This window comes from Microtus oregoni, unplaced genomic scaffold (assembly GCF_018167655.1).
Source record: "Microtus oregoni isolate MIOR12 unplaced genomic scaffold, Mior012 000004F_ref0000308, whole genome shotgun sequence".
NCBI classification, from domain to species: Eukaryota; Metazoa; Chordata; class Mammalia; order Rodentia; family Cricetidae; genus Microtus; species Microtus oregoni.
In genome coordinates, this window is record NW_024543063.1 from 29,926,944 (window position 1) to 29,952,013 (window position 25,070).

Genomic DNA, 25,070 nt, shown 5'->3' on the forward strand with positions numbered 1-25,070 from the left:
ATATGGTTACACATGGCTATTAATATCAGTACTTAGGAAGCTGTGGCCAAAAGATCTCAATTCAATGTCAACATAAGATGTATAGTGAAAGCATTTGTTTTAAATCCCCACTTGTATGTTAAATAATATGTTATGAAATCTTGAAATGTTTATTAAGGAATAAAAGAGGAAAAACAATGTTGCCTTAGCCTGGAGTCAATGAAAAATTTCAGTGCAATAACATTATTCAATAGCTTTTTTTTAAGAGAAACACAATGTCCACAGAAGGAATCACAATATGCAAATCAAAATGGAAATAAGGGATAAGAAAAAAAATGGGGCTGTGAGACAAGACATATGCAGTATACCTTCTAGATCTATCTTTCAGGAGTCACAAGCAAGGCAAACTGACGCACAAGGGCTTTCTGAGAAAGAGCGCTGTGCACATGCAGTTTCCATTATGGCGATGTTGACTCAATCACAAAACACTGAGAAAAGGTAAAGCCTCGGCTCTCAAAATTGTGGTGCTGTTGATGATGGCAAACACTACGACATCCAGTTAGGCTTACTCTGCCCAAGCCCTGAGCTTCCCTCTCCAGACCTGTCAATATGTGTGAAGGACAACCAACGCTAGAAGGAAAAGGACAAGGACAGCGCAGGTCTTGACCAAGCCTGCCGCGATTACCCTTCTGTTTCACTGTGCAGCGCTGACCAGGGAACCACCAAGCTGCTAAGCTGATTCAAATGTGTAGTAGGTGTGGACACTAGGAGGTCAACTGTTCTACACACTACATCTTATAACTAACAATTATAATAAATTTTTGGTACATCTCATGGTACTTCCTATAAAACAAACATTGCAAAAATTTAATAATAAAAAAAATAAAACCAACATTGGGATGTATGTCAACCCAATTCCATGAGCTTGTCATTGTACGACAGTTACTTTTTAGTCACAGAAGCTTAAGAAAATATGAACAGAATAACGTTATACTTGGTGCTTCTCTATTTCTAGCTTGGCCTTCTAAAGACACTACCACTCCCCATCTTCCCAACCTTCAACCTAACAACCTGAAAGATCTCACTACTTTTAACTCCAATGAAGTTTCCTCCCTAACTTGTCTTCTAATCTTTTAAATAAATGTCAATATCCAAGTCATACATGTAATTATTTTAGATCATAAAAATCTTCTAAGTTCTATATTAAACTTACTTGTTCTTTATTTGGTAGAAAGCACTGATGGGAAATCCAAGCAAAGTGAGCTAGTTTTAGTTTATCTTCCCAGGAAGTTGTCTTGCTTTTAAGCTTAAAGGAAATGCCAGAATAAACAGCAGCCATGGCTACACCTCTTCTACTGTTAAAAAGAAAACAGTATTATAATAAGGTCTAACTGAACAGGCACCAAAAAATGACACTATCTTTAAAAAAATATTTATGTATATGTGTCTGAGTGTATGCATGTAAGAGCCCAAGATAGCCAGAAGATCCTTTGAGACTGGAGTACAGAGAGTTATGAGCTAGCCACCACGCAGGTGCTAGACACTGAACCCAGGTCCTATGCAAGAGTGGCTAGTGCTCGTAACTGCTGAGCCATCTCTCCAGTCCCCCACTACATACCTTACATATGGGGACAACTGGGAAACAGAGGAGGCAGGCAGATCTCTAGGAGTTAAGAGGCCAGCCAAGGATACAAAGTGAGACACTGTCTCAAAATTTTATACATGAATATATAAATATAGAAGTACATTATATAAATATATATTTAGACAATTATATATTATATAGTGTATTTATTATACCTATAACATAACATTAATATGTATAAATAAACTAAAATATATATAATTAATTTGAACCTGGATTTCAGCAAAAACAGACAGATGATTATAAATACTCCTGCTGTGATCACAGAGCACACAGAATATATAGATTCAACAAGGCAAATGAGTGTGTAAACACCTCACAGAATGATAGTCACCATCCACGAGTTAAGATTGAAAGACGTTTCGGCAAATAGCTTTTAAAACGTATTGTGTTTTAGGATTAGCTTTATTAAGTAAGCAAATAAGCAAGCAATACAGTACTTGAAGCACTGCTTCTTCTCCAGGGTAAAAGAATCAGGTGTTGTGGTGGTGCAAATAGCTTAGCAGTTAAGAGCATGTCCTACTTTTATAGATAGAGGACCTGAGTTCAGTTCCTGGCACCCATATGACAGCTCATAACTATCTGCGACTCAATTTCAGGGAATCTGGCATCTTCTACCCTCCCCAGGCGCCTGCATGCATGAGAAATAAACAAGCAAACAAACAAAACAGGCATCAATTTCAATAGAAATGCTGTTATTTCTACTATAACAGGTAATTTCTTCCACATGCAGAGCTACATTAGACTACAAAACATATACGATTTAAAAAAATGTAATAAAATTTTAAGTAACAAGGGGAAAGCATATACATTAACAACCTACAATTACTATGAAACCCACGCAAAGCTTTTGAGTTTCTTCAAAGTCATAAAAATTCGTCATTTTCAGTAAACAAATTAGCTCAGAAAAGATAAACATGCACCACACTGCTGTGTCAAGGCAAGAGAACATAGGCTGCGTTCAGAACTGAGTCGCATCCCTTCCCGCCCGTCGCCCTCGGAAGGAGCTAGGGCAGCAGTTTCACAGGGTCGCCTTTCAGATATTTACACGTAACAGTGGAGAAATCATAGTTACGAAGTGGCAACAAGATAACTTTATGGTTGAGGGGTCATCACAACACGAGGAACTGTATTAAAGGGCAGGAACATTAGCAAGGTTGAGAACTATTCTAGATCCGGAGACTTGGTTGACTCATTGATTAAGATTTCTTAACGCTTCTCCAGAGAAGCCAGGTTCGAGTCCCGTACCCCACTGTAGCTCACAGCCCCCCGGTAACGCCCTCTTCCTGCCTCTGCAGGTGGACACAGACACGCACAGGCGAAACACTCAGACAAATTAAAAAGGAAACTTTTTAAAAAGAAAGTTCCAGACTGATACCTTTAAATCCTACTAGCTCGGATCGGGGTTCTCTGCCGCCCTAGCCCCAAGATCCCTGAGACGGGGCGCGCGCTCTCAAGCCGGACTCTAAAGTGGGGTTCTCTCGACCGGGGCTCCCTCGGGTCCGGGCTCTCGCCGCGGCTGGGGGAACCCTCTGGGAGAATCCCCTCGGACGGGGCGGCGGGCGATCCCTCCTCGCACCCGGCCTCTCCAGCGGGGTTCCCTCCGGGGCCGGCTGGCGTCCGGACGGCGTTCCCGCGCCGCCTTCACCTGGGACCCTCCACCGCCACGAGCCGCACGTGAGGGAGGCGCTTCCGGCAGACGTTGACGCCAACGGCTCGGGGCGGGGAGGGGCGTCACGCAGACATCGCTAGCGGAGCGCCGAGTGCGCCCTGGCCGCGGCGTCGCGCGTCCGCGGCCTAGCCCGGCGTGCCCGCTCCGTCAGGCGGTCATGGGGCGGCCGCCAAGAACCGCGGCGCGGCGCGGTGGGACGTAGGGTGCGGGGACCCCGCGAGCCGGCCGCGCTACGGAGTCCTCGGGCGGGACACCCGTTACGGAAGCAGCCGGTGCCGGGGCGGCGGCGGGGCAGCGGGAGCCGCCTTGGGATGTTCAGTGAGTGCGGGCGGGGCGCGGGGCAGGAGGGGGAGGGGAGGGGCGGCGCGGGGGAGGGGCTTGGGGCGGGCGCGCGCGCGCGGGCCCGAGCGACCCCGCACGTGGCGGCCCCGGCCGCACGCTCCCGGAGACCCCGCGCCCCCGCCGGGCGCCCTCGCGCCGAGCGGACCGCGAGCTCACGGGGGCGCTCGGCGGAAGTGGCCCGCAGAGGGCTGTCTCGCGCCTGCCGCCGGGAGTCGCCGCCCCGCGGACCCCGCAGGCGCACTGACTCCGGCGTCTAGAGGTGAGTGAGTTTCCCCGGGCTCCGACCCCGGGCTGGCCCGCAGGTGGATGGCCTCGGGGCTTTGCCGGGACCGGGCGTTTGGTGACCCGCTGCAGCCTGGCGGGCCCTGCGGGGAAAGTGAAGTGGGAAGGGAGTCCGCCTGCTCCGGGTTCAAGACTTCGTGGCTGCTGAAACTCGGAGGGGCGGAATGTCACGGATGGAGTTGGTGACCGCAGAGACGAGGTTTGCAGTCGTGTGAGCTCGCTCGCTGCCGCAGTTTCTCCTCCTGTAAAATGGGATGGTGATTTCAGACAAGACTCGGCCGGTACTGGTGGCGCACTCTGTAGGCTGAGGCAGAAAGATTGCTGCGAATTCATAGCCAATCTGGTCTACAAAGTGAGTTCTGGACCGACAGAGACTTGGTCTAAGTATGTATTCACACATATGGGAACCTTGTTCTGTGAATTATAAGGCGAATATTAAGCCAGAAAAACCGAAGTCAGCTTGTGCCTTGAGTGTTTTGCCATCAGTAACAAATTAGGTTTACGTGTTTTGGAACAGTCTTTTCCAACTGCGAGTTGTGTACTTCTGTCCCTCCGAAGAGAGGTGAAAAGGCTCTCCTGACTGCTCGGTAACTGATAATTTCCGTTGTTTCTGCAAGAATCTGTGGAAGACACCATGGGATAGAGGAAGGGACTCATCTTTTTTCTGACTTGTTTTAGCTTGATCTTGTGTGATGCACCGTACTTGAAGTCACGTTTCCAGCCTTCCCCATAGCCATCAGCATTTCAAGCCCTTAGCTTCCAGTGCTCGTTCTCAATGAGTGTTTGCCCTTTTGCTCCCCTAGGACTCCAGGGTGCGCTCAGTAGGAGCGTGGGGTGCTGTAAAGAGTGCAGGCTCAGACACTGCATCCAGATGGCTGGGTTCTCATTCAGGAGCTAGACGGCTCTGCTTTCCCGTCTGGAAAATAGTACGTGCCCAATAGAGTTGGGAGGACAAAAGCAGGTAGTATGTGGGAAGTGGCTAAGAAGTGTCTAGCGATGGAATATGTCAAATCAACGTTAGTTATCGATGGCAAAGTGGGGATCACGGTGATGTCACATACTGTGATGGTGCTCTAAGCAAAGACTAGGAAGCCATGGGAAGACGAGACATCCAGGCTGAGAGCATTAAGCCAGGCGAGCAGTTGTGAGGTGTCTCCATCCATTGGAGAGGGATTGGCCAGAGCCTACATGAAAGATGAGCTTGCCTGCAGAACCCCCAATAAAGTGAGACCAAATCGTAGGTAAACAGGCAGTTCAGAGCAACCTCAAAATAACGCCGTAGGGTTTTATTTTTTCATCCTTCGCACCAATGACAACAGTAAGTTTTCAAACTAGTACATCACGTGGTCTCTTTAGAAAGGACGTAGTAGAGTGGTGTTGGGTTGAAATAGAGAAGGCCATCCCTTCCTCTGTATCTAGCTTAGTGTAGACAGGCTTTTTTTCTTTGGTTTTTTGAGACAGGGTTTCTCTGCAGCTTTGGAGCCTGTCCTGGCACTCCCTGTAGACCAGGCTGACCTTGAACTCACGACCGCCTCTGCCTCCCAAGTACTGGGATTAAAGGTGTGCACCAGCACAACCCACCACAGATTTTTTTTGAATCTAATTTTCGAAGCTTAGAGACCGCTCAAACAAGGCATTAATAAACTATGTGTTATTCTAGACAGTAGTCTTTCCTAAAAACCCTTTTTTTGGTGTTTGTCATGTAGCAGGTTAGAAGGCTGGTTTCTCTGAGAAGTCTCCCTGTGATTAGAGGCTGTCATTTCATGTTGTGGTCTCTGCCACCAGGCACACTTGATTGTTTCTCCAAGATGCTCTTCAGGAGGGCATACCATGCTGAAGCAAGCCCAGTGTACTGGTTTGGGGCTTTAATTCACCCCACCAAATCAGTTAACAAAAGAACAACAGAAAAGAAATGTTTGCTGATGACTGCTGGGGTCACGTCTCAGAGAGCACAGGCACAGCGCACACATACTACACAGAAAACAATCTGGAAACAGCAGTTTATTCTTGTGGTCCAGGTGCAATGGAGGCAGTGGCAGGAGGTTAGAACATTCAGGATCAGGCTGGCTATGTACAGAGTTAAGGCCATCATGGGCTATATAACAAGAACTCTGACTCAGGAAAAAAAAATACTGTAACCGATGAATGAAAAGGTGCTTATTGGCCTGCAGTAGTGGCACACACCTTTAATTCAGCGCTCCTATTTGCGAGGCAGACGCAGGAAGATTTCTGAGTTCAAGGCCAACCTGGTCTACAGACAAAGTTCCAGAACAGCCATGGCTACACAGCGAAACCCTGTCTTGAAAAGGCCAATATAGTGTGGACTAAGACCTCCAGCAAGAACAGCGTGTATGGAGTTGAAAATTCAGGAAGTGCTGTGAAGACTCCCAGGATAACTTAGTGATAGAATGCTTGCCTAGCATGTGGAGAGCTGCAGGTTTAATCTCTATTCCCCCCACACACACTATTTACACACACACACACACACACACCCAAGAAAAAGAACTTAGAAAGTTGTATGTGGTGACTTGGTACATAAAGTAAAATGCTTTGGAAAGTCAGATGCTTGTCTTGTTTATTTTGACTGTTTTGAGTCAGGGTCACACTGTATATATAGCTGGGCTCACCTGGGACTCATTTGCAACAGTGTCCCCCATCTGTGCCTCCTCAGCACTGAGGTTAAAGATGTGTCCTGTTGCCCAGGTGGAAAAGAGAATTTAATAATCCATAGTAGTTTGTTGGTCATAGATACTGGTGTTTTAAGATGTGTATAAATAGTTGGAACAAAATTGTACCACAATTTGATACGTATATTGGCATGCCCTTCTCTGCCAGTGAAGTTTTATGTATGTGGTGGTTTGAGTGATGATGGCCCCAGAGATTTGTGTTTGTGTGGAGTTTTTGTTGTTATTTTGTTTTGTTTTTGAGACAGGATCTCTCCATAGCCTTGACTGTTCTGGTTGTCCTGGCTGCCCTCTGTAGACCAGGTTGGCCTGCCTCCTGAGTGCTAGGATTAAAGGTGTGCATTCCTACAAGCCAGGACTAACCATACCCAGCGTTGGTTTTGTATTTAAATGCTTGGTCCTTGGTGAAATTGTCAACCTGGGGAAGGATTAGGAGGTGTGTCACTGAGGGTTGTCCTTGATTTTCAAAAGTCCGTCTCTCTACTTCCAACTTGTGAACAAATGTAAGCTCTCAGCTACTGCTCCAATACTGTCCTTGCTTGTCTGTGTGCATCGAACTCACAGTGATCCACCTGCCTCTGCCTTCTGAGTGTTGGAGTGAAAGGACATCATCACAAGCTATTTCACATCACTATTTTTTTTCTCCTCCATCATAAAGGAACATTCTGACTCTCTACCCGTGATGGCCTATGTCCACACACCCTGGGATTGGGATTACAGGCGTGTACCATCGTACCTAGTGACTCCCTTTCTTTTTCATGTTGGTTTAAAAGTTAAGAAAACGTTCCCACTGTACATGGTGGTGATGCACATCTTTAATCCCGCACCTGGGAGCAGATCTTTTTGAGTTCAAGGGCTGCATGGTCTACAAAGCAAGTTCTAGGCCAGCCAGGACTTCATTGTGAGACCTTGTCTTAAAAAGAGAGAGAGAGAGAAGGGAAAAAATAAAACCTTCTCTGGGTAGACTCCCCTCTGGAGAATAGTGGTGGTAAACAGCTTGCCCTGGAGCTAGAGAACTTAGAGGTAGGCGGATATTGGGATAGTCCAGTTGAAAAGTGCTTTGTGCATTGAGCAGAAGGTGCAAATGATTCTGTCTAGAAAGTATTCATTTAATATAGGGATTAGAGATTTCTTAAAGGGGTCAGGGTATTAAAGAGTATAACTAGATTTCTTGTTTTAATGATGGGTAATAGCGCCATTAAGTAGGAGGAGGCTGAGGTAGGATGATTTGTTCCAGTTTGAGACATACATTGGTTATAGGGTATCGCAAAGGCCGAATTCAGCAGTCATGGGACCATAAAGGGAAAGGAAAAACTCCCATTAAGATAAGAGGTGAGGAGACACAGTCTTTCAGCAGCTCATAAGGAGACTGATGTGGAATCGCTAGGTTAGGATGTTGGAGACAAGGTTAGTTGACCAGAGGAGATGTTGAAATCTTGAAGGTGGTGATAAAGAAATCAACTTATGTGTGTGAAATCTGCACACCACATGCATGCACTGCCCTTGAAAGCCAGAAGAGGGTGTTAGACATCCCAGGGACTAGAATTGCAGACAGTTGTGACCTGCCTTGTAGGTTCTAGGAATTGAACCTTGCTCCTTTGGAAGAGCACCTCTGAGCAATCTCTCCAGCCTAAGAAAATTGTTACTGATGTCTGTTGGGTGTTGTGGTTTCTAAGTATGAATTTCATAGATACCACCACCAAAACTCCAGGTTTTTCATTCTGAACCCTGACTGTAGCCTCATTTGCAAGATCCTTTATTTCTTCCTTTCTATTTTTGGTGTTTCGATCCGAGACAGGTTTCTCTGTGCATCTCTGGCTGTCCTGGAACTCTGTAGACCAGGCTGGCGTAGAACTCACAGTAATCCACCTGCTTCTGCCTCCCTGAGTACTGAGATTAGAGACATGGGCCATCACCACCGAACAAGATCTTTTATTTCTTAAGGATACCTTGGAAGAAGGCACAACTACTGTAGAAGCATATTGGAATATTTGAGCAAAGAATCACTTTGAAAGACAGTCCTGCTTGGAGGGAGAGAGAGAACCAGAAGTTCATACACTACTCAGGGGTTACATGCAGTGAGTTTGAAGTCAGCCTGCGATACATGAGACATGGTCTGAAAGGGGAAAAACAAGGTTTTTCAATTCCATGAGATGTGACTGAAACTACATAGTGTGTCTCAGTTATTTTTCAACTTTGATTCATTTTTTCACAGAGCTAATTGAAAATGCTCTCCTGACAATGCAAATACTGGGTGGGGTCCACTTTGGTGACCTTTTAGATAAGTCTTTTGTTCCACGTGATTGCACGTACCTGTTAATTCCGGTACTTGGGAGGTTAGGCCAGGAGAGCCTGAATTCAAGATCATCTTCAGAGACTGTAGAGTCAACTTGGGTTACAGGAGACCCTGTCAAAAATCAAAACCTAGGGCTGGAGAGATGGCTCAGTGGTTAAGAGCACTGGCTGCTCTTCCAGAGGTTCTGAGTTCAATTCCCAGCAACCACATGGTGGCTCACAACCATCTGTAATGAGATATGGCGCCCTCTTCTGGCACGCAGGTATACATGGAGGCAGAATGTTATATACATAATAAATAAATCTTTAAAAAAAAATCAAAACCTAACAAAACGGGGGTGGGAGGATTAAATTAGATTGAGTCCTTATCAAGTATTTTATTTGACATCTCAAACAAAAACTTTTAGACTTTATTTTTTTAATATTTATTTATTTATTATGTGTACAATATTTTGCCTGTGTGTATGCCTGCAAGCCAGAAGAGGGCACCAGACCTCATTACAGACGGTTGTGAGCCAACATGTGGTTGCCAGGAATTGAACTCAGGATCTTTGGAAGAGCAGGCAATGCTCTTAACCACTGAGCCATTTCTCCAGCCCAACTTTTAGACTTTTTAAAGCATAAATTCACAATTAGAAAAAATACTCAGCCCTCCATACCCCCAAAACTGGCCCTTAGTCAGCAACTCTTCCAGAACTAATTCGAGGGGTGTATGAAGTTAGCGTCCCTGAATATACCTTGAACACATTTTATTTGAATCTTCCATTCTAAAGGAATGAACTATGTCTATATAGTAGTATATTGGCATCTCACAGAGCTGAGTGGTTACTACTTGGCTTGTCTTAGCAGATTGGTATGTTCTCTACCCCTGTATTTGACAGTAAGTGGGTGAGACAGATGCAGAGTATAATGATGGACCAGGTTTTTCCAGGCCCTGCTCCAACATCCTCATTTTAGGGAAGTGTAAGAAAAGTCTGCAGTTTGTCCTTCCTGGTGATTACCTGGAGTGATCATATAAGATTTTACATTGCTACTTTGTTGAGTGTTAGTGGAACAGAAGCATTCATTAAGATACAGGAAGAAAATGGTATTTGACATCAGTTTTGTGTGAACTGAAAATTGAGAAGTCTTGAAATTTTAACAAAAGATTATATAATTATATCCAAACCCCTTTATTTTATTGTTTTATTAATGTGCTGGAAAACTGGGCAGGTACCTCAAAATTGCAGTGTAAGTCTCATATCTGAGTCTTAAGAGGCTTGGTTCTATTTTAAGGCACCACCCCCCACGTGTCCATTTATGGATATTTTACCATGGAAAGCCAATTGCTCTGAGGGATTCTTTCATTATTTTGCTTGAAATATGTGCATCAGAATAGAACCAGCTAAGCTGGTTGGATCATATCTGTGGTATTTGTGTTCCATGTGGGCTATAAACGCAATTCCTGCTGAATTCTTGCCTTGAGGTCCTTTGCCCAGAAGCTGGCTTAACCTCCTGCCATCAGGGTCTCTTATAGTAAAGGCAGTTGCATGCAAACAATCCCCACTTCAAGCTGTTAGTGTGGGTAAATTCATTGACGTTAGTATTTACAAACTAAGTTTTCTCAGTTGCAAATGTAGCTGAGCTTTCCTATTTGTGTTTTTTTTTGTTTTAAAACAAAACTAAGCTGCATTTTATGTAGCCTGAGCTAGACTTGATCCTCCTTCCTTCACTTCTTATAAATTTGGAATATAAGTTTGGGTTATAAATTTGGGTTGGAAGTTTAGATTGTAAATTTGGGCCTTGGCAGCTGTTTTCTTTGCAGCTTTAGCATCTCCTCCCTCGCCTGTAGAGACATCTGTAGGGACATAAGTAACGTCCTATTTCGAGAACACTCATCTCACGGTCTGCTCTCTCAGTGGTTGTCTAGTGTCTCACAGGCAGTGTTCTTTTCCTGTCAGAAGGGCTTGATTGGAGCAAGGCATTGGTAGCACACACCTTTAATCCCAGCACTCAGGAGGCAGAGACAGGCAGATCTCTGAGTTCGAGGCCAGCCTGATCTACAGAGTGAGTTCCAGGCAGCCAGGACTACACAGAGAAACCATGTTCGGGGGAGGAGGGGGTCAGGGGAAAAGGGCTTGATGGGAATGCTGTAAATTCACATGGGTACATGTACATAGTTCCACGTCACCAAAAGGTCACAATGAAAAATCCGAAAAGATCTTCGTTTTTTTTTTAAGTGTAGAATTGGACTAGTTTAGTAGGGTTTGAAGCTAGGCACTCTGGAAGAGATTATCATCGGGTATGTATAGTGTGATGTGGCCAAGGCTGGGTGTCTTGACTGTCTTGATTGAACTACACTTGGAAAGGGTCATAGAGTCACTGCTGCTGTATGTATTTGGTCCCCCACCCCCAATCAGAATCTCCAAGACTGAGGTTATTTATTTATACACGTAAACACACTGCCAGGATTCTTATATAGCTAGGTAAGCCAGAGAGAGTCACTGGTGCAGCAGAATGAATGGTTATATTGAATAGTGGCCACAGAGAAACAATTATTTTTGGCTTCATTAATGAACAGGAAGAGAGATCTCTCAAAATATCAGAGCCCTTGTGCTAGCAATAAAAAGGAAACATAATTAAAATAGCTCATCAATACACTAAAAGAATAATAAATCATCATGAAAAGGAATGTCAGTATTGGAAATTTATTCATGCTTTGTTAGATGACCAAATTACAGCCATTGCCCTCCTTTCTGGGCTGTCTTGGACTTTGTGATAATCCAGGGTCAGAAACAGTTTGTAACATACATATGCTTTGCCGGGCGATGGTGGTGCACGCCTGTAATCCCAGCACTCGGGAGGCAGAGGCAGGTGGATCTCTGTGAGTTCGAGACCAGCCTGGTCTACAGAGCTAGTTTCAGGACAGGCTCCAAAGCCACAAAGAAACCCTGTCTCGAAAAACCAAAAAAATAAAAAATAAATACATATGCTTTGGTCCATGTGACTCCAGCCTTCTCTGTTCCCCTTGCTATGTGATTTTCAAGAAATTGGAGAGTTGGTCTTCAGAGTATCTCACAAATCAGTTTAGAGGGGAAGAGACATTTACAGATTACTCTGGAAGCAGTGTGTTAGTCAAATAAGCAGGGAAAATGTGCTTGGCTATTCATGCATAATACACTCAAAGGATTTGTAGATGGATAACAATTAGAGGTTAAGTCTTGAAAAGTATTTAAAGAAAAAACATAACAGCTGGAGAGATGGCTTGGAGGTTAAGAGCACTGGATGCTCTTCCAGAGGTCTGGGTTTGACTCCAAGCACTCATATGGTGGCTTACAGCCATCTGTGACTCTAGTTCTCTCCTGGCCACTATGGGTACCTGACAGAAAAGTAGTACATAGACATACAGTATTCAGGCAAAACACTCATGCACATTTTGTTAAAAAAAAGTTTTGAAGAAAGCATTTGTTTTTTCAAGACAGAATTTCTTGTATAGCCCTGGCTGTCCTGGAATTCACTGTGAAGACTAGACTAGCCTGGAACTCAGAGATCCACCAGCCTCTGCCTCCCGAGTGCTAGAATTAAATGTGCCACTATTCCCAAAAGGGTGCCACCTATCCTTGACTATTAAGATATATAAGCTGCAGTGACACCTTTAATCCCAGCACTCGGAGGCAGAGGCAAGTCGATTTCCTTGAGTTTGAGGCCAACCTGGTCTACAAAGTGTGTTCCAGGACAGCCACAGTGGTTGTACAGAGAAACCCTATCTCGAGAAACTTTATTTATGCTGAGTATGGTTGCACACACCTTTATTCCCAGCACTTGGAGGGCAGAGGCATGTGGCTCTCTGAGTTTAAGGCCAGGCTGGACTACAAATCGAGTGACAGGCCAGCCATCACTACATGGTAAGAACCTGTCTCAAAAAAAGAAGGAGTGAACAAGCTATGGGTGGGGGATACAGCTCGATGATCAAGTGTTCACCTGACTTCTGCAAGGGTCTAGGTTCCATCCCTGGAGCCACCAAAAAACAAAAAACTCCCTTACTAGGTTCTTACCTTGTCTGCATCTACTTAAACAGTCTGTTGGTTTCTCAGGCCTTTGTTCTAACGCTGCCCCCTTCTAGAGCTTTTAGCAGGTTTGCTACTAATGAATAGCTCTGACGGAGCAGTAGAAATAGCCTGATATTCAAACTAGGCCTGCCTGCTTGGTGCTAGGTGCACTAATGAAAAGGTTCATGGATCTGGTTGAATAACAGTGTTATTGGGAGTAATCTGTAGGATGTGTTACCCATGCTGTTTCTCTGTTTCCCATCAATGAGGCTGGCAATATGGCCTTTGGAAAAACAGGTGAAACGGAACAGAATGCCAGGCTTGTGTCCTCACTGGGTCATTTCAGTATCCATCTTTCTAGCTGTGTGATAGCTCTGCCGTCCCTTACAGTCCACTTCCTGTGTTCCTTTCCCACAGGTCATGAAACGGGGGCGCACGGAGCAGGTTCAGGTGGCAGTGTCCTGCTACCTCAAACGCCGGCAGTACATGGACTCAGAAGGCCCCTTGAAGCAAGGCCTAAGACTATCACAGACTCCTGAGGAGATGGCAGCCAACCTCACAGGTACCAGGGTCCTGTGACTGGCCTGAACAGGAGCTGTCAGTGCCCACATAGGTTCTCAGCAAAGGGTAGGCTACCAGGCCTCAGTGAGCAACTCTTAGTGTCTTTGGCCTCTAGGCCTTTCCTGTCCTTCAGAACTGTGCTCACTGGACTTCTGAACCTTCCTCAGAGCATCACGATTGTTTTATATGTACCTGATGGTATGTGCAACCTTTTTACCCTTCAAGACCCAGAGTAATAGGTTCTCTCCGCTAGCATAGAGCTTTGCTCCTAGAAGTCAGTCTATAAAGTGATTGCATTCTGCAGGGTTGACAGTTGGAAATACTGTTATCATAAGCACTTCTGAAATTTTTAAATTTCATTTTGAAATCACATTTCAGAGCTAGACATAATGACTCAGACCTTTAATCCCAACACTTGGGAGGCCAAAATGGGAGAGTTGTCATAAGCTTGAGACCAGTTTGGGTTACAGAGTGAGATCCAAGCTGGACTAGGCTACAGAGTGAAGCTGTCTTAAACAGCCATAAGGGCAATTTTAAAAAAGGAAGGGTGGCTCCATTGGGAATATCAAGTCATTGTTACCATACACAAAGGTTGTCACCTAGCTTTCCTATGAGTTCAGGGTTTATGATACAGTTTTTTTGTCCTTCCATCTCCCTCTGGTTTTTGTGAAATGGATTCTCACAAGGCCCAGACTGTCCTTGAACTCTCAGCAAGTCTCAGCCTCAGGTATATGCCACTAGGTCTAGCCGGTTTTCTTATACTGAATTTCTGTACAGTACTGGTGGTTTGATGTATTTCAGTAAATTAGGTGTTTGCAAAGGACACACTAATGGCTGTTGGTATAGAGTTCTCATTGTTTATGTGGCCCTGCTCTGGCTTCCTTCACATATCCAGAGGGGCAGCTTCTCCCTTCTTTGCTCCTGTACTTGTGCTTTCCTTGAACGGATGGCTCCTGCTCCATCCTAGCAGCAGCAGACCCCGTGGTTCCTCTTCACAGCACTGTCACTCAGTGGCCTGATTTGCTTTAGGGCAGACTGCCTTTGCTATGGAGAAAGTGATGAAATGTTTGAAACCTGAAGAGGTCCTTGACTTCATAGAGGAGTATCAGAAACTGTCAGCAGTCTACCTCCATGTTCCTTTAAGAGATACCTGGCTGTTCCCTGTTTGAGCTCCTCGGGGATATCCTGGTGAGCAGTTATCAACTTGTCTCTAGTGGGCTCCTCCACTTACCAGGTTTAGAGTAATCTCTTAGGAACTGCCACAATTTTTTTGGAGTGCTCAGCATACATGCATAGAACCCTGAGCAATAATTCTGCCTTTGTGGGACGAAGAGAAAGTACCTCTGCAGTTTAGATGCAGTGGCTTGTTTTCAAGAGGCCAGCCAGAATGGAGAAGTTGAAGTGGGCTGATTGTGCTATTGAATCCTGGATTTTCTGATTCATGAATGATCTGAATCATTGGTCTTCTCTTTGCAGGCTTTCATTGCACATGTGCTTTAGGCCAGATGGTAACAACCCTAGAACTTGCTCAGATTCCAGCTGCTGGGAGTCCATGCTGAAGTACAGCTGTAAAGGGCCATGGTGGACTGAGCTTTGGCAGGGAACCTTAGGGTCAGGAAGTAGAGGAAATAATCATTTGCACTAGGTTGGCAGGGCAAGCAGGTCTTGCCAAAAGCTCGGTACTCCCCACCTTATGGTCAGATTAGCCAATAGCAGAAGGAATGATCTATTTTCTGAGGAATTATAAGGAACACTCCTGTCAGGTTAAAGGAGGACATGTGAGATCTGGAGATAGATTTCAGGACAGTGACTGGGTGCTAAGTATTGCTAAAGGGTCCAAGTTAGAATTAGATACACTAGCCAAAAATCAGCATAGTCAGAGGGTAACCAGGAATCTGAAGGGTTTTGACTGATGAAGGGGAAAGAGCACCTGCTGGAGGGCAGGAACTCTTCTTCACACCCTTTTCTGTGCACCATGTTTTGATTTCTTCAGTTCTACTGTGTTCATTACCATCCCTCCATCCACATAATAGTGGCTAGATGTGATATAAAGAAGACAGCTTAGCCCTTGGCCCCTAGCTTCCATCTGGAAGTCAAGGTTGGTACCTAAATGGGTACCTCCTGCAAGGAGTTTGAGGGCAACCTTCTCTATTTATAGAGCATCAATGACTCTAGACATTGTGTGAAAGTTTGCCTTTAAGTAACAATAGGAATCGAGAACAAAATGGTGTAGTCTCTACACTGGATAGTTCAGAAAGCTTGAGTTTCTTCTTTAGGAAGCATAAACTCAGGCTTAAGTGTGATGGCATACTCCTATAATTCCAGCACAAGGAGCAGAAAGATTGAGATTCCCGGGTCAGCTGGGGCTACATAACGAGACCCTATCAGGAAAAAAAAAAGTATAAAGTCAAAAAAGTGCGTGTTTACATGCTAAACATTAAGGCCCCAGGCTTCTCTTCCTGTCAGCTACCCAAAACACTGCAGCCAACCTAATTCCCCAGGAAAGCTAGTGAATAACAGTTTGATGGATTATGACCTGCCCAGGACTGCAGAAGACACTCTTTGGGAAACTATTCCTACCATCCTAAGTGATCAGCTACATTCCCATTATCCCTATGGTGCTCTTTTTCACACCCAGGGCCATAAAGCTCTTGGGGAAATGTTTCTCTTGAGCTGTCCATATCATAGTTTGAAGACAAGAAGATAATGCTGCTCCGGAAGAAAGAACATTTTGAGAATATTTTTAAATGCCAGATAGCTAATGATAAAAAAGGATTGTGAGCAAAAATAACTGTTTCCTCCTTTGGAAAAAATAAAGGAAAAATCAACAAAAAGGTTGAAAGTTAGGCTAGGTGTGGTGGCACACACCTTTAATCCCAACACTCAGGAGGCAGAGGCAGGGGGATGTCTGAGTTTAAGGCTAGCCTGGTCTACAGAGCAAGTTCAGGACAGCCAGTAGTACACAGAGAAACCCTGTCTAGAAAAAAAAAAAAAGAGGGGATGGGGGGATTGAAAGATAAAGAAACCTTCCTGTTAGTAAAGCAAAAGGATGAAATATAGAGAAAAGATTAAATGATTTTCAGAAGATCCAACTTTGAAATCAGGAATCTCAGAAAAATAGAAGATATGATCAGAAACAAACAAAGACTGTTTCTCTGAACTGGAAGCGTGACCTCTCAAATTGACGAACCCAGGTCATAACACATTGTAACATGCCAACATGGGTTAGACATTTCTAGGTAAATCTTAGGAATATTGTGTGCCTGTCCTCTCTTCACTTAAGGTATCTTATGCTTTCTAGCTTTTATTCCTCTGCCCTAGTTTTATGGAGTATCAGGAGAGTAGGGAGACAAACAAGTATTATCAATCTGCCCCAGTCTACCGAGACCCTAGAATATCTTACTTAGAGATGCCATTGGACTCCGTGCCCTGTGTCCTTCCTGCTGCATGGTATAGATAGTAACTGCCTTCCTGCCTCTGTCTTGTGTGTCTTCCTCTTTAGTCCAATCAGAATCTGGTTGTGCCAATGCAGTGTCTGCAGCCCCTTGCCAGGCAGAACCCCAACAATATGAAGTACAGTTTGGACGACTGAGAAGCTTTCTCACTGGTAAGTCCTTTTTAAGAAACCAAACAATGTAGGTGTCCTCAGAACCTCTTGTATTGCAAGCATAGTGTTAGGTTCTAGAGAGTCAGATACTTTTTTGTTCGGTGGTTGTTTGTTTTTTCAAGACAAGTATTTCTGTGTAGTCCTGGCTATCCGAAACTTGCTCTGTAGCCCAAGCTAACTTCAGACTCAGAGATCCTCCTTCCTCTGCCTCCTGAGTGCTATGATTAAACATTTGCACCACCACACTTTTAACGCAGTTCTTGTGTGCAAATGGAATTTCTGTGAGAGTTAGATCTTGAGGTTGAAGTTCACAAGGATAGAGAGAGCTCTGTGTGTTTCTATTTACTGTTTGCCGGTGACCTTTGGTTTGACTTGTGTATAAATGAAAGACAAATTAGCAATGGAGAAAAGCATCCTTTAAGTGAAGTGGGTTTGAAATGTACATCATCGTTCAGAGTAGTGCTCATGAGTCGGATAAAGAAGTTAGCTGTTCCCATTTAGGCAGGCCATAGATAGAATGACACAGAGACACAAAATCAGTGGATATGTCTTCATTTGCTTCTTAGGCATTAATATGAGTTTTTAAATAAAGACGGTTACTTTAAGAAGAGCCATTTAACCCACTGGTAGTGGTCCATGCCTCTAATTCCAGCACTCAAAAGGCAGAGGCGGGTGGATTTCTGAGTTCAAGGCCAGCCTAGTCTACAAAGTAAGTTCCTACGTAGCCAGGACTGTTACAGAGAAAAACCTGGGGGGGGGGGGGAGAGCCATTTAGGCTTATGCCACCACTACCCCCCCCCAAAAAAAATAGACAAATATCTAAAAGCCGTGTTTAGAAAAATAGCCCTGGGCAGTGGTGGCACAAGCCTTTAATCCGAGCACTTGGGAGGCAAAGGCAGGCAGATCTCTGTGAGTTCAAGGCCAGCCAATTTCCAGGACAGGCTCCAAAGCTACACAGAGAAACCCTGTCTCCAAAATAAATAAATAAAAATAAGTAAATAACTGAATAAAAACCCAGTGATTAACCTAAAAGTAAATACTTTGGGTACTGGAGAGATGGCTGGCTCTGTAAGCAGTTAAAGCCCATATTATTCTTCCATAGGAACCGAGCTTGGTTCTCAACACCCAATTTGGGCAGCTCATAGCTGCCTGTAACCCATCTCCAAGGGACCCACCTCTAGCCTCCATGGGCACCCACACAGATGTAGGTTGCATGCGTGCAGGAACACGTTCACACACACTAATACAAATTAAAAACTTTAAATTTTTTGATAACTCCCCCCTCGAGTGAATAGTCCTTGTGTTAATCTAATGACAAAAATTCATATGAAGAAACTGACCAAAATAAAGTCTCCATCCATTCTGTGTGTACAATCATCCTGTGTTACTTGACTCTCATAATAAACCTATGTTTACATGGTGTAGTGTTTGGGATGAGGGTCAAACTATTATAGAAAGTAAAGATTTAGTTAAAAAGTATCTATTACCTTTGAACTGAAAGGATAGATTCCATTATATCTCAGAATAGAACTGGGTCGGTGATCCAGTGATATAATCCTAACACTTCCAAGGGTACGGACTTTTATGATAAGGGTTATATTTTTTAAAAAATATTTATTTATTAATTATGTATACAATATTCTGTCTGGGTGTATGCCTGAAGGCCAGAAGAGGGCAGCAGATCTCATTACAGATGGTTGTGAGCCACCATGTGGTTGCTGGGAATTGAACTCAGGACCTTTGGAAGAGCAGGCAATGCTCTTAACCACTGAACCATCTCTCCAGCCCGATAAGGGTTATATTTGTAGAAAAAAAGTATATGGAGATAATAAAGGTTGTTCCTAACTAGCTTTGGTTTATTCAGTTTTAAATGGTTATATCTGTTGTTCTATGGTAGAGTTTACCGTTACAGTGAGGGATTTCTTCCAGCCTGCCTCTCATTCATTCAGCTTGTATTTAGATGGAGTCCTAGCGAGGCAGTGGTGTGAGATTTGACACGTGTGCTGTCTTTGCAGAATATCCTGACCGGTGAGAAGGCCACACACGTGGAATGTTTCATGGATGGAGCTCTTGTGTGCTCCCGTTGTGGTTGTGGTCTGCTCCATGATAGATGATTCTAGGATGACCCAGTAACAATATGTAGTTTTGAGTCATGAAGGTATAGAATAGTTTTTAATAATTTTATTACAGCCTGGACTACTTTTTCAGTGAAGCCTTACATTGCGTTGGGTTGTTGGAGTTGTGCTAGTGCACATTTTCGTGGTCGCATCTAGTGTTTATCTAGATCCCTGCTGTGGAATAGCTCACGGTTTTTAAAAATAGGCTAACAGAGCATAGGTACTGGGTTACATTTTTATTCAACTTACTTCAACATGAACAAACATTACACTAAATTTGAAACCTTTCTGTTTCTGTATAAAATCCAAACTCATTATTACCAGTAAAAGACAAGCAAAACCCAAAAAGCAGTAAAGTTCAAGTTAACGGTGGCTTTTGCTAAGGCTAACTTTTGCCCTCAGGTGTCTAGACACTGCTGTGGCTCTGAGCGAGTTGGGCCTGGCTTGGTTGTATGGTACTTGTGCTGTGAGGTGGCTGCCCTCTGCTCCTCACTGTATCTGCAGAGCCCTTCCCTTAGACATTCTGTCCTCACTTGCACACATACTTAGTCCACATGTACCTCTTTTCCCGTCCGTCTGTGACAGTTAAAGCCTGGCTTAGCATTCTTTATCATTATCGAGTTTCATGACATTAAATTTCAGACTAATGAGTGTTCTCAATAACAAGAAAATACCTTACTTGTAATTTATCACCAAGATAGGAAAGTTTTATATTTTTCACCAAGGAAGTCAAGGCTTTAAATGCATATTGTCATCATCACACAGGACAAATCAGCCTGGATAGCCAATGAGCTTTGATTTTACCCGTGACTACAGTACTCATAGAACCAAGGCTAAGTGTCATTCAAAAGATTTTTTTTTGAGACAAGCCTTTTTACTCTGCATCCCTGAGCAGTCTGGGAGCTCACTATATAGGTCAGGTTGGCCTCAGACACAGAAACCTACTTGCCTTCCAAGTGTTGGAATTTAAGGCATGCACCACCACCCCGGCTTGCTACCTGGAAGATTTTGAACATACTTAGTTCTAACTTGAAGCCTATCAAGATAAAGTCTTTGTGAAGAACACAGTCTGCCTAGAACCCATCTAAGGACCCTCACAGGTGTGGGTTTCTGATCTGAGAAATACTGGGAAGGATGCTGGACTGTAGGTCTGGTCACAGCTGCCCAAGACATGGCCAAATCCCCCAACAGAGACTGAACCTCAGAGTCTGCTCTTCGTTGTTTGATTGGGAAGTCTTTGAGACTCTAGAGTCTGTGGGCAGGAAGTGTTGGGTTACTGCCTCTAGGAGGGCATCTTGTTTCTCCAGTGTTAATGGGTGTGAGTTTTTGCTGTTTCTCATTGCAGATTCTGACTCCCAGCACAGTCATGAAGTTATGCCTCTCCTCTACCCCCTTTTTGTCTACCTCCACCTCAACCTGGTCCAGAGTGGCCCCAAAAGCACAGTGGAAAGCTTCTATAGCCGCTTCCATGGAATGTTCCTACAAAATGCAAGCCAGAAGGACATCATTGAGCAGCTGCAAACCACACAGACCATCCAGGACATTCTGTCAAACTTCCAACTTCGTGCATTCCTGGACAATAAGTACGTGGTCCGTCTCCAGGAAGATAGCTACAACTACCTTATCCGCTACCTCCAAAGCGATAACAACACTGCCCTGTGCAAGGTGCTTGCCGTGCACATTCACCTGGACGTGCAGCCTGCCAAGAGGACAGACTACCAGCTGTATGCCAGTGGTGGCTCCTCGCGCAGTGAGAGCAGCAGCCTGGAACCACCAGATGTGCCCAACCCTATTCTGCAGAATGAGGCTGCCCTGGAAGTCTTGCAGGAAAGTATCAAGCGAGTCAAGGATGGACCTCCTTCCCTCACCACCATCTGCTTCTATGCCTTCTATAACACAGAGCAGCTGCTGAATACTGCAGAGATCTCCTCTGATAGCAAACTTCTGGCTGCTGGATTTGACAATTCCTGCATAAAGCTCTGGAGCTTGCGGTCCAAAAAGCTGAAATCAGAGCCCCACCTTGTGGACACATCTCGTATCCGTCTAGCCTGTGACACTTTGGAGGAGGAGGTAGGGGTGCCACTTACTCTTTCTTGTAGCTCTTTCCTGTTAGAGTGCTCTTCTTAAATAAACCTGATCTGTTTTCACCAAACTGTAGTCCCCTCCTAGGCAACCAGAGCTGGACTCATACCAGATGATTTAGCCATTGATCTTGCTCATGCCCTGATAAATGCACATTAAAGCCCTTCTCCCAACACTCAGCATTATATGAGTAGGCAGTGTTTACCACTGTCTGAAAAGAATTGAGCCTAACAGATCATCAGCTGAAATTGACTTCGGGATCTCGTTACTTGTTTGTTGTTCTGTGCACTCAGATGTACACTGTGCAGGTTCCAATAGGAACAGGATTACTAGTTAAGGGTCTGCATTTAAACAGTAGTGAATATTGTCTTCCCCTGCAGAAGTCTAGGCTGTTTTACAGCTTGCCCAACATAATATACACTGGTGATGCCAGCACCTGTCCTAGCTCTGTGTGCCAAGAGTGGTCTCAGCCCCACTTTGAAAAGGGACATGTGTTGTAGAACTGTGATGTCTCCTCCGTCAGTACAGCAGCCTGTTGTCAGGTGGAGTGGCTAGTCTAGGGTGGCCATGAAAGTGCAAACACAGTGGCCTGTGTTTCAGTCTTTAGAGTCACTACCGTGTAAAAACTTGGGCTGAGAGAGACAGCCTCCATGATCAGCTTCTCTTGAACACCCAAAAGCTTTTGCATTTTCTAGCCTGAAGTGTATGTAGTAGCCATTTTGAGTAATTACAGATACCAGTGTTTAACTTCCTCAAGTTTCATGCAAATGGGAAGTAGTCGTTTGCTTTTCCTTAGTAGTTTTCTAATGGAAGAAGCAATGCCTACTAAAAAGGTCTTCTTTACCTGTGCAGGAACCAGCAAAGTGAGTGCTCAAGAATCCTGATTGTCTTCTAGTTTAAAACCCCTTGTAGTGGAAAATCACAACCATAGTATTCAGGAGCTTCCCTCTGAGGGAGTGGAGGGGAAATGGATTTATACATAGGCTGCAGCCTTGTGGGCAAGGGCTGTGGAAGCACACTTATCTCCAAGTGTCTTCTATTTTCATGGGGGGAAATATTTCCAAGGGTGACATGAGTCACTTGGCTCTGTTTTAAGCCTCCCCCTCCTTACTCTCTCGCTCTCTATGGAGACTGGGCTATCCTCAAACTCAGAAATGTTCCTGCCTCTGCCTCCTGAGTGCTGGAATCAAAACTATACGCCACCATGCCTTGCTGTCATTCTCAGTCTATGGTTTGTTACTTTAGGAGACGTGGTTGAGGCTCCCCACCTTCCTGTTCTTTCTTTTCCTTTGTTTTTCTGCCCCCCACCCACAGTCTCTGTAATATCAAAATCTTGATGGTCCTCCTAAACACTGGCATTGCACACATAAGTTACCATGTCCAGCTTTCATGTGTCAGTGTTCACGGTCTGTTAGAGGCTGTGTACTCTGCTTTACAATTCCTGTGCAATTAGCTTTTATTTTGGCTCAAGTCCTTCAGATTCCTCCAAAGCAGGCTCTCGTTTTGTCTCAACTGGTCTTGATCTCAGGATCTGCCTGATCTTGCTTTCTCGGTGCTGTGATTAGATGTATACTGCCGGGCATGTCTAGGTTTCATTACATGGAATAGAAACAGCGAATAACTCAACTTGCAAAGTAGTGAGAACTGACGGCTAAAGTGAGCTCCATTAGGGAGAATCTAGGAACTTAATATCAATTCAGAAGTCAGTCTTTTCGAAAGATACCCATCAGAATTAATAGTGGATGTTCCATGGGCTTGCTTTTAAGTCAGATCCTCATTCAAAAATTAAGACTCGCAAAAAGTAATTTCTTCAATCTGGTGTGACCTGTGGTTGGGCATTGTCAGCTGGAGTGACCACGAAGGGCAGACATGCCCTCTATGACAGATACTGCTTCCTAGGCAGGCCCTTTTCCTCTCTCAGGCTTATATTCATTGTGAAGCCACTAAATATTTTCTTTTTGTGTGTTTTGCCACCCTACCCACCATGTTCCAGGAGAATGAGGAAGACAATACAGGCACAGAGATGAAGATCCTGCGTGGACACTGTGGCCCGGTATACAGCACACGGTTCCTTGCAGACAACTCGGGGCTGCTCTCTTGTTCTGAAGATATGTCCATCAGGTACTGGGACCTGGGGAGCTTCACCAACACTGTGCTCTATCAGGGACATGCCTACCCTGTGTGGGACGTGGACATCAGCCCCTACAGCCTGTATTTTGCCAGTGGGTCCCATGACCGTACTGCCAGGCTTTGGTCCTTTGATCGGACGTACCCGCTGAGGATATATGCAGGACACCTGGCTGACGTAGACTGTGTCAAATTCCACCCCAACTCAAACTACTTGGCTACAGGTTCCACTGACAAAACTGTCCGGCTGTGGAGTGCCCAGCAGGGCAACTCAGTGCGGCTCTTCACAGGGCACCGAGGTCCCGTGCTCGCCCTTTCCTTCTCTCCCAACGGTAAGTACTTGGCCTCCGCTGGTGAGGACCAGCGGTTAAAGCTGTGGGACTTGGCCTCTGGGACACTTTTTAAAGAACTGAGAGGCCACACAGATAGTATCACCAGTCTGGCTTTTAGCCCAGACAGTGGTCTGGTTGCCTCTGCCTCCATGGACAACTCTGTGCGTGTCTGGGACATCAGAAGCACGTCCTGCAACACACCTGCTGATGGCTCTTCAGGTGAGCTTGTGGGCGTGTACACTGGACAGATGAGCAACGTCCTGAGTGTACAGTTCATGGCCTGCAACCTCCTCCTGGTGACTGGAATCACACAAGAGAATCAAGAACATTAAGTTTTTATTCAGGCAGCAGACTGGGTGGGGCTGGGACTGGTCACAGTCCAGGACTTGCTAAAACTGAATCAGTGATTTCAAAAGAGCCCTCACCTACCACACACTTAGCCAACACAGCCCTGGTGCACAAGACTCCAGTTGAGAGCTGGATGCTCAGGCTTGAGGCCTCCTGGCTGTGTGCAGGCACCTTGCTTTAGCATCTGTCTCTCCCAGTGGGGTCACTGGAACAGTTGCAGAACTCCCCTGTAGCAGCTGTAGACAGTGTCTCTTGTGGCTTCTCGAAGAAAACGGGGACAGGAACTAGGAAAAGAAGGGATGATCTGGCAGTCTTTCTTTTCCATACTGATAGAACCAGGACTTTTTTATTATTATTATAATTAATAATTATTATTGAGAAGAGGAAACCTAGCACTGGCAGAGGTGTCTCTGCTTGTATCTGCAGGTTTGACTCCTGGCACTGGCTATGATACTTGGAATTTTGAGGTTCAGGGAATTCATACTTTGGTAGCCCAGTGTATCAGGAAAAGGGGCACCGTATAATGTGCTTAGCCGAACATGGTGGGAAAGAAAGATTCTTTATTGCCTGCACTCCTGTCAGTCCTCCTCTCCCCTGGAGAGACGCTGTGGTGGGCAGAGGGTGGGCCTCAGCCCTTGAGTCGGTTGTCCAAGGTTCCATCCCTAGCACCATGAACAAAATTATGATAAAGAGTAATTTTGAGTAAGTCACGGGATAGACTTCAGAGTACTGATGACTGCTTATTCTGGGGTGTGACTTTCTGGTGTCTTTCTCCCTCTGATCTGCTTCCGCCCTCACTGCAGCACCAGTTCAGTGAACCGGAGCGAATCATGAGTGCACACTCACAAGCGTCAAACCATGCTCTAAGGACAGAGGAAGTTCTGATGGTCTGGACAGGATTAAATATTTCTGTTTTCTGAAAAGAGTTATTTTGTATTTTGTTTTCTATTAAAATGTATTTAGTTTCCA

At 44.9% G+C, this 25,070-nt stretch overlaps 2 protein-coding genes across 5 annotated transcripts in view; one reads left to right on the top strand and one right to left on the bottom strand.

Annotated features, from left to right (window-relative positions):
• Urb2 (URB2 ribosome biogenesis homolog) overlaps positions 1 to 3,302 on the bottom strand; it is a 28,742-nt gene extending 25,440 nt beyond the window's left edge. The window contains exons 1-2 of one of the 3 annotated variants that reach the window (XM_041649922.1): positions 3,003 to 3,302; positions 1,193 to 1,334 (exon numbers count right to left, since the gene is read on the bottom strand). In XM_041649922.1, the coding sequence (XP_041505856.1) occupies positions 1,193 to 1,318 (126 nt within the window). In that variant the 5' untranslated portion in view covers positions 1,319 to 1,334; positions 3,003 to 3,302. The remainder of the gene's footprint in view (positions 1 to 1,192; positions 1,335 to 3,002) is intronic. The other 2 variants (XM_041649921.1, XM_041649920.1) reach the window with 2 other exon arrangements.
• An 89-nt stretch (positions 3,303 to 3,391) lies between these two features.
• Taf5l (TATA-box binding protein associated factor 5 like) lies at positions 3,392 to 25,070 on the top strand. Of its 2 annotated transcripts, none has more exons than XM_041649923.1 (5): positions 3,392 to 3,614; positions 13,345 to 13,489; positions 16,991 to 17,095; positions 20,558 to 21,282; positions 23,288 to 25,070. In XM_041649923.1, the coding sequence occupies exons 2-5, from the start codon at positions 13,348 to 13,350 to the stop codon at positions 24,083 to 24,085; spliced, it is 1,770 nt and encodes a 589-aa protein (XP_041505857.1). In that variant the 5' UTR covers positions 3,392 to 3,614; positions 13,345 to 13,347; the 3' UTR covers positions 24,086 to 25,070. The 2 variants fall into 2 exon arrangements, with proteins under 2 accessions (XP_041505857.1, XP_041505858.1); XM_041649924.1 differs by lacking the exon at positions 3,392 to 3,614 and adding an exon at positions 3,697 to 3,897.

Bases quoted from the DNA above. Each gene is read 5' to 3' on its own strand.
- Taf5l (XM_041649923.1), top strand. From the start codon at position 13,348: ATGAAACGGGGGCGCACGGAGCAGGTTCAGGTGGCAGTGTCCTGCTAC. The intron at 17,096-20,557 runs GTAAGTCCTTTT...TTCTCATTGCAG, and splicing joins ACTGAGAAGCTTTCTCACTG to ATTCTGACTCCCAGCACAGT. The intron at 21,283-23,287 runs GTAGGGGTGCCA...ACCATGTTCCAG, and splicing joins GTGACACTTTGGAGGAGGAG to GAGAATGAGGAAGACAATAC.